At 45.7% G+C, this 13298-nt stretch overlaps 1 protein-coding gene across 3 annotated transcripts in view; it reads left to right on the top strand.

Annotated features, from left to right (window-relative positions):
* The window catches only part of LOC125000082 (chemokine-like protein TAFA-5), a 149127-nt gene that overhangs the window by 131511 nt on the left and 4318 nt on the right, over nt 1-13298 (top strand). For 2 of the 3 annotated variants that reach the window (XM_047575438.1, XM_047575440.1), the window contains exons 3-4: nt 1362-1489; nt 11284-11517. In XM_047575438.1, coding sequence (XP_047431394.1) covers nt 1362-1489; nt 11284-11292 — 137 coding nt within the window. In that variant the 3' untranslated portion in view covers nt 11293-11517. The remainder of the gene's footprint in view (nt 1-1361; nt 1490-11283; nt 11518-13298) is intronic. The other variant, XM_047575439.1, reaches the window with a different exon arrangement.

The following is a 13298-nucleotide window of genomic DNA, read 5'->3' as shown; positions in this document are numbered from 1 at the left end:
ATGACTGAAAGATAACGTATTCTGCCTCCATTTATAAAATAGGTTGGATTCATGTTAATGTGTATTTAAGGAAATTTAAATTTGTGGGAGTAAGTTTTAAAAAAAAATGTATAAAGAATGTCCAATCAACCAAAGATTTTGCGACCCCCCTGAGGTACCCCCTGTTGAAGACCTATGATGTAGATGATGTCAGGTTTTCACGTGGTGCACACAGTGAGGCAAAGAGCTAGTGGGACTGTGGGACACGATAAAGCTCAGTGCATAAACTCGCTGTTATGTTAGAAGAGGTAGTCCTGATATGGTGGAGGTATCTGATTACGGTTTGCATGCTCCAGGTGCCAACAATAGTTTCAACTGGGACACAAAAACAGAAACACACACAGATAAAATATAAATGCAGGTGATCCACCAGAAGCAGACAAAAAACATTAATGACAGATTACATTGCAGCTACCACATCACTTCCTTTGCATCAGAAAAGAAAGTGTCGTGTCACTATACTCGTGCTGTCACTATATTTATCAGCATTGTCATTATGTCTCAGTCAGTCAGGGGAAGTCTACGGCACACGTGAATGAAATAGGCTGGAGCCCGGGGCTTTTCCGGAAAATGTAGAAACTCACTAAGTGAAGTCTCTAGCTTCAATGAAACACGACAGGTTGAGACAAACAGCGCTGAGAAAATGTGCAAATTGCACCGTGTAGTTAACGACAGAGATCGCGCCGAACGCATTGAACGTCCCAGACTGTTCAAACTGTATTTGACATGCCAGCATGCTCCTTTGGTGCGAGCTTATGTGCGGGCCCCAGAAAGTATTTCCTCCTGCTCGCAATGTCCCAGAAGGCCGTAAAACCTCCTAAATACCATTTGTGGTGTTTGGTTTTATTTACCTGACTGATTACAGCTCTCTGCCTTTCCCCCCGCATCCGTCTGATTCCGCCCATCTCTCCCTCATCTTTCACTGTCATCCCCTGCTCTTGAACCTCTCAATTGTCTCTTTACTTCATTGCTCTTCATCTACCTGCATATCTCATCCCTCTTTCAGCCCACCCCTCTGCATCTCCCCATCTTTTCTCACTCCATTTATATGTATTTGTACAGCGCCCCCTCCACACACACACGCACACACACATCTCCCCTTTTCCATCATTTTTCAATCGTGTTACATCTTCGCCCATATCTGTCTCCCTCCATCTGTCATTCCCCCAACCCACTCTCTCTATTTTAATCGTTACATCTCTGCATCCACTCTTCACTATCATTTCTCTTCATCTATTTATTTCTTCTTTTTTTATTTATTTGTAGTTTTTTTTTAATCGTTCTTTCTCTGTTCTTTCTCTGTGTGTGTGTCACCTCTGCAGCGGGCATCGTTCGGAAAAAGCAGTGGTGCGAGATGGTGCCATGTTTGGAGGACGAGGGTTGCGACCTGTTAGTCAATAAATCCGGCTGGACTTGTACACAACCCGGAGGCCGAGTCAAAACCACCACGGTGAGTTCAGGCTCTCTTTTAACCCAACAGGTGACGCACAACACCCACCAACCGGCGGGTGACGCACAGGCCTATAAAGGGCCTTTCAGCGAAGAGACGAGCAGCTCCGGGGGACACGGTGTGGAAATATTAACGAGAAAATTACATTTCTTTTAGTTTCATTAAGCTGTTTCTATGCTGGTGAATGTAAATGACTCTGTTGATTAGGCAATATAATCACAGTCGGCTCAAATAATTGGGATCAGGCGATTTTGCAATAATCATGACAAACAACTTTAGTAAAAAAAAAAAAAGTCATTTTGAGTCATTTTATCAAATTATGTTGTGATGAGTGTAAAGTTTTGCTTGCCAAACATTACTGCTAAAAGGGGGGCTTCTAACAAGCTAGGATAAAAAGCGTTTTTTCAACGCTGGCCGATACAAGCTCTGATCCAGAGGCAAATCTACAAATCTATAAAAGGCATTTTCCACCGCACTCACTCTGGGTGCAAAATACTCCCATTTTACTGAATATTTCATCATAAAAATATGAGTTTCCGCACATTTCCTTCCTCAGTGCAAGATCAGTTCAGTGATATACACAAGAGGAGGGTTAATACACAGCTGAGGGTTGTACCCAGTTATTTGGTAGCCATGTGATGCTTTACTCATCTCGGGGCTCTAATTACAGATCAATCACAGGTATGGATTAAAAGTCCCAACTGCAATTAGCAAATTTCAAAAGGTTCCAGACAAGCCGGCCCTTGTTTAAATAGCATCTTAAGCTCAGTTCTTCTTTGAGTGCATTTGGTATCATGGTGGAAAGTGGGATTTGTGTTTTTGACCGCATGTGACGCAGGGGGTATGAAAGCAAAAGAAAAAGAAACGTGGAACGCGGTGATCTATGAGAAGCAGCATTAAAAACTTCATATAGCTGGAGTGACAGAATAAATTACAGCTGCGACGTCATTGTTATTATGTCCCAGACTTTAAGTGACGTTTATTCTAAATGGGAATGAAACAGGCTGAGGTCTGGGGATTTTCCATTCGGAAACTCACCAAGTGAAGAACTTCAATACAACTTAATGCATTGAGAAAACCCCTTTTTTAGCTCCGTTTTTGGTCTCCACCAGTGACTAAAAAGATTGTGGTTCTTCAGCTGCTAAATTCCCAAAACTACTACGTTTATGTGTTAGATTGTAGTGTCTGTTGCGTGCCAGTCTCAAAGATTTTAATTTCAGCTCAGTGGTTGAACTCTACATATTAGACATTTAGATGATTACAAATTGGGTGTCTGCATCACTAATGCACGTCAAATATAGGTTGACACTGCTTTTGTTTTAGCTCTGTTTTGGTCTCCGACAATCCTGAGGAAAAATTAACACTCTTACCTGCTAAATGCAGTTCAGATAGTCATGCTAATGTTGTTTTTTTCAGTTTTAACAGGGCAATTTTCCTTTTAAGTCTACAGTATATATGCACATAGCACGTTTAGATGACTACAATTTGGGTTTCTGTGCTCACACTCGTCAAATGTAGGCTCACGCTGTCTTGTTATTTTAGCTCAATTTTGGTCTGCACCAGTAGTCTGGTGGATGCTGATGTTGCCTGTCTGAGATTTCCATTGGAGCCTAAGGGCCTACATGTTGAGGTCAGGCGTTGCACTTGGAGGAATTGAGATTGCATGTTGGTGGCGACATTCAGACGCAAATTCATTCGGCATGCATAGTTACTCACGCATTTACGCAAAGTCTTTTTTTTCTTTTTTTGTTGTTAGCTCTGTTTTGATTCCCACCAATCCCTAGGTCAAATGAACACTACTACTGCTAAATGCCTTCGACCACTCTCTTTGTCTGGTAGTTGTTAAAGGTTGTCCGCAGTTTTAAAAGGCCAATTTTGAAGGTTTCCATTTGAACTTTAGACCTGCGTAAAGTTAAGGTTAAGCATTTCATTTTCGAGGAATTCGAACTGGGCGCACGTGGCAGCATCCTACGCAAATGGACGAGCCACGCACTGACACATCATCCGTCGGCCGGCAGCTACCTCTCTTTTAAACGTACGACAGATTCTCTTGTCAGTTTACCTTGACTTGACTTACCTTCTGCTGCAGCTTAAAATAAACATTACTATAGGAGAACAAACAATAAAGGTAGAGGTACTTCAGTGCTGCTGCCAAAAAGAATGAATAAGACACCCAAAACTTACCCAGGAGAATTTAATTTACTGTCCTTTTCGCTTTTGCCCACTTGTGCTCCTCAATGCACCACTGAGCACCATCTCCAGCTGTTGCCATCCTGTACTTCGGGCCGGCTCGTACACCACCGGCCGCGTGTATTACATTAATAATGGCAAGAAAAGCTCTGTTAGTATTCTCTTCACACTCGCCTGAAAATGTTCGTCCCCTCCCGCCCTCCTCATCATCAGCTCATCTGCACAAACTGTACGTGCTTTGTTTGCTTCCTCGTAGCCAGCAATTAGCCTGAATTAGGGACGCTCTTAATGTTAATGATGGCAGCAGATGGGGAGCCACCGCTTGGATTGGATAAGATGCCGCCCATTCATTCAGCCCCCCTAGTCCTCCACACCCTATATCCGAGCCTCCTCCTCCTCCTTGCTTCACCCGACCTTCCCCCTCTCCTCCTCGCCGAACATTCATAACACACGCACCGTCCTCCCACCCACTTCACAAGAGACCCGAGCGCTGTTGTCTCTCCCCGCCTGTGCACGGCGGAGCCTATACTCTAGCAATTAAAACAAGCCGAGAAACATGTTACGCAAGGCAGCTGCCCTATCTGTGAATGTCAATGGGTGAACGCTGAGGACCAGTGGGGCATCATTAATGCATCTGTCATGATTTAGTCATCAGCCGACTAACTTGTTTATGCCCTCCTGCTGAAAGACAAACGCACACATAAATGCATAAAATGCAAAGTGCAGAAACGCGCGTCGGTTCCTGAGCGCGGCCGATGCGGCTTTCCGTCAGACGGATTTCTGCCTCGTCGCCGTGAGTCACGAGCGTCTCTCAGTGACCTGACACAAACCGGAATATGAACCTGGTCGCGGAGACTGCGGTGACAGCCGTTACATGCACCACATGCAATGTCATTTGTTATGCGGGCAGACAGATAGCGCACACACACATAAACTCATAGGTAACATACAGTGTACATGGATCCATTCGTTATATGTGACGGATACAAAAGCAAGCGTTGAGTGTGCATTATTGCAAATAGATCTGACACGTTCTCGCGTTGTTGCTGATTGCGTGCCTTTTTCGCGCGTTTGCTTATTTGCATGTACACGTCCCCGCTTTCCTGCGGAGAGTGGCCCTGTAAGCTCTGGCCTACATGCACGTCCCACATCCCGCTTAGGATGTCAGTCAATGTAACTCTCATCGGCTCATGCTGACAATATGCAGGATGTGACAGGTATTTCCTGCTCGCTTCATTGGCCACTCTAAACTTGGTGACAGCTAGTCAAATGGCTGGACAGCTATGCGCACTCATCTGTACCAGGCCGTGTGTGTGTGTGTGTTTAAGAAGCGTTCTCTCTCAGGGAGTCTATCAACTGCCAGCAAGCGGGCCGAGGTCATTGTTTGAAATTCTTCAAATATTAACGGATTTAATGTGGGCGTTGAGCTAACGCGGGACGATTTAGGACACGGCTTCGTAGCCTAAAACGGCTCAAGTGCTGGCAAAAGGTTAAGGCCAGTTCTCCCAGGCAAAAATTACGTAAGCCTCTTGTTATCTTCGGACCCAAGGGAGAATCACCCGCCAAAAAAAAACAACACAAACAATTTACTCCCAGGCCTGCCTCTGGTGAACCCTAAGCAAATGACCTTTTCCCCGAGGCTTTTTTTTTTTAAGTTAAACCTAAAACCGCAGCCACCCTCGACGCTGCCTGTGGTGCAGGCGGCCGCGCACAGTCCAGCGAGCATGTCCGACCTGTCCGTCAGGTGTCTGGGCGAAAACGTCAACACGGACAAACATACATATCCCTCTGGGCACCCGACTACGCCGAGCCAATCTGACTCAGCCCCATAGCCCCATAAAAGGCTACTTCGGACAAATGTCAGCGGGCAGTTTGCGTGTATTGGTCAAATGTTTGAGAGTTTGTTGTTCCCTCCGTCAAACAGAGCGGGATTGTTGTTCGAGATGACACCGCTGACCTCCTTTCTACCTTCGCTCGGCTCCGAGCCGCGAGACAGATTAAGATGCGTGTGCTGCGTGTCCTCCCTCAACCTACAGAATGTCACTCATCCCGGCGGCCAGCATTTGATGTGCGCGTCTGTTTAAAAATAACTTCCTCACTTGCTTGTTTTCTCTCCTTTTCGCTCGCTACCCTTTTATTTATTTATTTATTTCGCCATGCTCTTCTCCCTCGTCTCCGTGCGCCTCTCCTCCGCGTCTCCTCCTCTCCGCGCATTCGTCTTAGTCACCGAAGAGCGCTCAGCTGATCCTGTCAATAAGAAAAGTATGGATTGCTCCGAGGCCCGCGCCTGAAGTAGCATATAAAGATTGATACATTGCTCATTCTTGACAGTGACGTTTCGAGCGAGGTTACTTTTAGCGGCAGAACGCGGCGACCCCGGCTGAAAAGGACGCCTGTCGCGCAGAGGTGGATTGTGGAGCTGGAGCACATCATTTATTTCAGCGTCAGGCGTCTCGCTGACACGCTGACAAGTTTCTCCTCTCAAGGACTGACCCAACAGAAGTTGAAACCCACTCAAATTAGCCGCATCAAGCTCTCAGTCTGCAAATGAGGCCCCCGGGGATTTACTTGACGGTATCAATGAAACAATCAAATCCCTAGGGACTCTCAGCAACATGTTCGTCACTGCGCTATTATCAAAGGATAATTTAAGTGTTCTGTCAAATGACTATTCACTAGGCCCCAGCCGTCGACAGCAGTCGTCCAGTCAATGCTTAATAAGGCTTGTCGACTTTCTTCCCCTGTTGACGTGTATCTTCTGTGGTGTGAGAAGTATGCTGTGATAGTATTAAGAAGGCAGAGTTTTTTTAAGCAACCTACGGGGCTAAAGATGTGGATGTGCCACAAACATGCAGTTCCTCAAGTGGCCACTAGAGGTTGTCTCCGAAAGTGAGTCAAACCCTGTAGAACCGTGGTTAGAATTCCCAACTTTTTCCTGTTCATTAAACCATATAGGGGAGGGAAGGGTTTAAGCAACTCACCTGTGTAAATTATAATATGGCTTAAAGTTGCACACAGTTAAGGGCTCCTTTGGGTGCCATCAGTGGCGCTGTTGGGGCTGCTAGGGCAATTCAAAGGGAGCCAAAAAATAAGTAAAAAAATAATGACATACAGTAGCAAAATAAGTGATCTTCTTGTCTCCGTCAGTCACAATACTGCCCAGTAAGGAAAATCGGATTTTTAAAAAAGGAGAGAGAGGAGTGAGCCAGTTCTTCTGAGAGAAAGGTGTGTACCCTCGATAGCTTGTGAGTGGCAGAAATGAAGCTGTTGTTCATGTTGAAATAAGCTAGCTAGCTACAGGCTAGAGTTAGGGTACCATTCATTTATTTGAATTTCAATTCAGACCAGAAAATTAATGAAATGGAAAAACAGGTATTAGTTGTTTCATTATTTGTGTTTCAATGTATACATATACATACCCTTCTTGGGCTTAGTTTTACCACATAAGGGCAAGTTACCATATATGGTCCTTTCGTTGTCCCTTGATTTTCTGCATGAAAATTAAAATTTTAGAATAATTTCACAACAGTAAAAAAAATACTCTGCCCAAAATTCCTGGCCGAGCCCCTGGGCACCATCACTGGTTGCTGGTTGCTCGTAAGGCATCAGCCACCTGCCCTTACCTTTTTGCTCATTTTTGGATTCTATCTCAACACATATTGCAACCTAGCATTTCTTCTAAAGGCAGCTCATATACCAGTACGCAGGTTGCACTGGAAGTGCTTGCAAGGGGCGTTTACATGGACTGAGATGACATGCAACTATGTCATCAAGCATAGTTATATAACATCTCATCTATAATCTACTAATCATTATCTATTAAAGAGATTAGGCACATCGTACGTACAGACCCATTAAACATACATCTAACTAATGGGCTGTTTGTCCAACTATGTTATTCTGTAGTTAACATCCAAACCGACCACGTTATGCTGGAATGATCTGACTGGTCATATGACTGAGCAAAATATCGATGGGTGGAGATTTTTGAACAGTTGTTGGGTTTTGAAAACTATAAGCTGTATTTCGCAACACTGGTAGAGTGTGTCAACACTACTGCTAGTCTAAGACCAGGGCTATATCCAACAGCAGTGCTGCACCTTTATCTCCAGGTGTTTCACATGGATTGCTCGTTGACAGCAATGCAGACTTTTGTATACAGCTTCAATCTTTGAGAATGACTTCATGCAGTGTATGCAGCCATCACCACCCACGACAAAGCGTCTGCAGGGGAAGATAGTACAGCTTTGAATATATGAAGCATCCCTATTTTCTCTATTTAAACCTCGCTGCAAACTATATATGCGTTGCACTGCAATGTAAAGGTTCGTCAACGGTAACGAGGATGGTTTTAACAAACTACCACCTATCACAGTGACCATCAATCATCTCAAAGTAACTGCTGTTTAGGCACAGCATCCTCGCATTATTTTTTCCTCCCTGATCCCTGGAAAGAACATTCTCAAAAAACACCAGATAAAGAAATGCTTTTGCACAGCAGCCAGGGGTTAATTTCCCACTCCCACAGTACTTTCTGCCCTCCATGGTGCTAAATGATTTGAATATACATTTTATAACCGTTGCCACAGCCAAATGCTGCGTTTTCTGCCTTTGCGAGGCGCTCTCTTTCGACAAAGCGGCACGCGGCCTCGGCAGTCATCTCCCATACCCCCTTCTCTCGGCGAAAGGCTTGCCGCTGTCTCCCTCCAGAGAGGAGGATGCTCCGCGCCGTGCCCTCCACCATTTTAGACTGGCAGATGAAACGGCGAGCGGAGCTGTCTCCCCCCCGCGCGCAGCGACGCGGGGAGCTCGACGAGAGCGCGCCGTTGGAGGAGAGAAGCAAAAATCACCTCAGGTTATCTGGCGGCTTTTGTGACAGCCTGATAGGACGCACAGTTCAAAACAGAGACGGAAAATAGAGAGGAGTGACTAAAAGACGGAGAGGGAAGGAGGGGGCGGGGAGGGATTTAAGCCAGTCAGATGTAAAGCATCGCAAAACATCAAGCAGTGGCTCTTGTCTTGGCTCTTGTTAAGTCCTCTAAGTGCCTGCTAAGTTCATAGAAAATGACATTCCTTTCAAATATATAATAATGTCAAATCTGACAGAAAGAATTAAAGAGACTTGCGGTTTATGTAGGAGCCATTACTTTAACTCAAGGCAGCGTGTGTTATCTTTAAGTGTGGTGCAGCGACGGAAACAGTGGAAGACAGTTCTGAAACAACTGAAATTGCAGAAAAGTTCCAGATGTCAGCATAGGTCTTAATCATATGTTCCATTAGGTCGATTCTGATTGGGGTATTTAGGCTGCGAGCGGAGCGCCATGAGCAGAAGTGGCACCTACTGAGAGAAAGACTGTGATTACTGTAATCAAGACTTTTTCACTGTGGAGAACGCGCAGCGAAAGGGAAGAGAGGAGAAGAGTCCATAGCTCGTCCTCTGGAAGTGCAGCACAGAATGTGATAATATTTGAAAATTTGAGCACAAGTGTGTGCTTGCGTATGTTTTCTAGAGACTTCGCCGGTGCTCTGCATGCAGCTATTCCACATGCTCTCGTGTGCAGTCAAGGAGACGAGAGCGCTTTTCATCCTCACGTAAACGTCTCTTCCTGCAAAAAGGGGGCAGTTTACACTAGACAATCCCCGGGCCAGTCTGTCTGCATCTCCCTCTAATCTTCCAGAGTATTTACGCGGTTACACTTCTGCCAGTGACAGCATGTGTTCGGCCGAGTATGAAAAAGCCTCTTCGATTGGGGTTTTGTAAGCAAGTGCTGAGGGCCTCCCCCACCAGTCCCCCGTCCACACTCCATCACTTCCTTTTCTGCTTCTTCCTCCTCCGATGGGATCCCACGAGTCTCCCCACCCCCTTGGTTCTGGGTCGGTACCGGCCTTGGTAATTAATCCCTCTGGGCCCCTCTAGGCACATCCAACAGTGGGTTGAACAGAATCGCCACTAAGAAGACAGCTGCTTGGCCACCCCAGACAGGCTGAGAGAAAGGGGGGGAAAGGAGGAAGAAATCCTGTTGCTGCTAACCATTAGCTCTGCCTGCCAGCCTCTTTCTGGAGGGAGTCAAGTCAGCACATCGCCTAAGCTTGGAAAATACTAAGCCCTCCATTTTGGGAAGCCGGGAAAGACGCTGGGACCGTTAGCCGAGGGAGAGACAAGGAGAACTGACACGAGAAATGAGAAAGTCAGTCTTTTTGAGTTCTTATCAGCGGCCTTGTGGGATTGATCTGCTAAGAGAGCAGTGTAGCTAGCCAGCGAAAGGGTCCCCTGCCTGTATTTAGGCGTGAGTGTCAACACCGCTCAGTTCCAGAGCTTCAGCCATTTCCATGCGGCCAACAAAGGTAATTGATTTCATAAAGCGGCGCCTGATAGCTGGCTTGTGCCTGCGCTGCCAGCGGCCCTGAGTTGCAAGAGGTGCAGGCTTATGCCAACACGCAGGCAACAACAAGTACACACACGCAAGGACAGAACACGCCGACACCCACCAGTGCAGCATATTATTGATGTTTCCGTAAAATGTCTACTGTATCTCAATCTATAACGGACTATAATACTTACTTAAAGTGACATTTTATGAAAAAAAAACAAAATTTTATATGCATCACAATCCAGTTTTAACTGCTTATAGTGAGGGACTTAACACGGCCCCTATTTTAGTTTCGCATATTAACAGAAAAGAGTGCCGGGTGGAAATGCATCGGTTTTGCAACTGATGATAGGAAATGTCAACAGATTACCAAAGTCAGAAGGCTCCCTTCTCTGGAGACCACAAATTGTCCTTTCAAAATGTTGCAGTCGCTGCTAGTAAAAGTGAAATGTTTGACTTGCAGGTGGTGTCTCGTTAAAAAAAAAAAAAAAAAGTCGGTTGACTACATACTCTGAGGATCGCGAATGTATTCGCCAAATTTTGCCTCAGTCTGTTCTATTTTCCTTGAAAAGTGAAACATTTACGTTGCTGGTGTGCTTACTGGGGAATGTCGGGGGTTCACTGAAGTCGGCAGTATTCATCCTCCGGGCGAGGATGAATTGTCTTTTTTCAAGAATCTGTGTCAAACCATCCAGTGCTAAGAAAAGTGAACCTTTGACTTGCTGATGGTGCCACAGAAAAAAAAGTCAGGGGAAGTCAGCTGGCTACATCCTCTAGGGACATATTTACAAAAAACTGAGTGTAAACCTGCCCAGGAAAGTGAAACAATTCACTTGCTGGCGGTGCTATAAGGAAAAGTCATGAGTTCATCAAAGTCAGCAATATTGTTCCTCTGGAGACCACGAATGGCTGCACCAAATTTCATAGCAATCCATTCAGTACTTAGTGAAGTATTTTTCGTCAAGTGTAGTGGAGAGACCCGACAGGACTAAAGACCATTGTAAAACATGTCACGAGTAAGGATTATTATGCTGAACAATTATTGGCAAACCATTACGTTTAGACTAATCCAAACAGGCACATTTTCACCTTAAGAAGATACATTTGATAACGTTGGTGGCGGTGGTGTGACTGTGTCCCAATCGGGTAGAAAGCGACGAATGAGATGAAAACTCTGCATGGGCTTCAGGCTTAATAACCATACCCCCTTCCCCTTTCCCTCTCTTCCCCCAGGCTCTATGACGCGACAAGGGTCCCCCTCGACACTCTTGCACTTTGGAGAGCATTGATGACCCCTTGACAGACAGCCAAAATCCATCTACCAACAACACAGATACCACCACCACCACCACCACCACCACCACCACCAAAACCATCACAACAGCTCCACCCACACCCCGGTATCCGCAAAGGCAGGAAGCAACACAAGCAGCTAAAGAGCACCAAGGGCCTCATGGAGGCAGCAAGGTACAACAGGAAGCCCCTGAAGAGATCACTTTATGTGTGTCGGAACTTCTTATAATTAAGCTAGTTTTGTGTATCAGTCGTCACTATAATGTATTTTAATCTGATGAACATCACTCCAACTAATAATATGGGTTTCTTAAATCATAAACTAATCGTCCCCCAGCTTTAGGGGCAAATGTGCACAGGAAGCATTGGCACGTGAATCCGGATACAACTTAAACAACCCTCCGCTTGCATGACATCTTTATTTAGCTCACTCTTTTTTCCATAAGCTCGCCAAATCCACAGGGTGCAGCAAAGACGAAGAAGAAGAAGAAGAAGAAAAGGGAAAAAAAACAACAGTAAAAACCCATGGGTTTATTTTCGGCCCGCTTTATTGGCACGCCTTGTATATTGTCTTTAAAGCACTGTGTCAGATGGCGTCTGTGCACTCAAATAAAACCAGGCGCCAGGCTGACTCGGATATTAATACATGTGATTGGGAAACGGAGAGTAGCCATGTAGTAAATTCAACATACAGCGCAGTAAAAGGGGATGAGGCCAAAGTCGTAAAAAAAATAAAATAAAAAAAATCCCAGCCCACTCCCTTGGAGTTTCTGAAAACCAGGCTCTTCTGTCGGTCAATATTGTCAACATTTATGATCCAAGTTATAATTCGCTTTCGAGGAAAGATCTGATCCCACTGCTTTTCCGTCCAGACAGCAGGTCTTCAGTAGATCTGGAACTATTTATAGAGTCGGGGTGGAACGCATGTGATGAACTCACATCCCCTGCTCAGTACATCAGATGGAAGATTACAGTCCATTAGGTGACACAGGAGGCCATTGGAGATCCGATTTAAACATTTGATCTTCTAATATGTAGCATAAAAGGAGACTACTGTATATTACCTGTAGTCATCTGATCTCATACAATGCCGTGCGATACAGTAGCTCCCACTGTTTGAGCAAGATATAATCTATACATCACGGTGTAGTGAGGGACGTGTAGGCGACGTTTCAGCAAATCGCTGCCATTTTCTTGTTACTCTCTGATGCCACCGTGGATAAATCTGTCCTAATGTTCCCTCTTGAGCATTAAGTTCTGATCATATTGCAGGATGCAGATAGTGAGCTGCGTTCGCTTTGATGTCCTTAAGAAATGCAGTATGAAAGGGTTGATAATGACATAACGCCCCAGATAGCTTTGAACTCCCTCTTAATGTGGAATAGGACCTGGTGTCTGGAGGCCCCCCTCCCCGCGCACGCATGTTCGCGTATTTTGATGTCGGGCGTCTGCTTCAGGCGATATCCGACTTCACAGCGCGTAATGAGCGATTTCCCGTCCCTCATTAACCTGTGGAAGCTTCCTAACCTGCGAGCTCGCTCATGAATATTCATCCGGGAGGCTATTGTGACGCCCGCGATCTTAACGGGAGAGCGAGCGAGGGGCCCCGACATCAAACGGCGAGGGCGCAAACAATTATTGTGAACAAGCAAAGTGAAAAGCCGAGGCCCTTCAGGATGACGGATGAGCGAGAAGGCCTTGCGCCGTTCGACAACGCCGCAGCACCACCTTCAGCGCGCCACCCGATCATTTAATCATACGTCAGTTAATCAGCCGCATGCTCCTGAGAGCGTTCCACATTCATCAGTGTCCTGGTACATCCAGTTTTCTTTCACACGTGCCCGCTCGCACATTCACCCCGAGTCACTGCGCTGTGACATTTTGAAGGAAGTCAGCAAGAGTTCAAACAGGGAGGAAATGTCAAGCTGCGGCCATATGCTCGGGTGCATTCGCCC

This window comes from Mugil cephalus, chromosome 22 (genome assembly GCF_022458985.1).
Source record: "Mugil cephalus isolate CIBA_MC_2020 chromosome 22, CIBA_Mcephalus_1.1, whole genome shotgun sequence".
NCBI classification, from domain to species: domain Eukaryota; kingdom Metazoa; phylum Chordata; class Actinopteri; order Mugiliformes; family Mugilidae; genus Mugil; species Mugil cephalus.
Note: the sequence above shows the minus strand (reverse complement) of the source record. Positions and strands in the feature narration are given on the sequence as shown.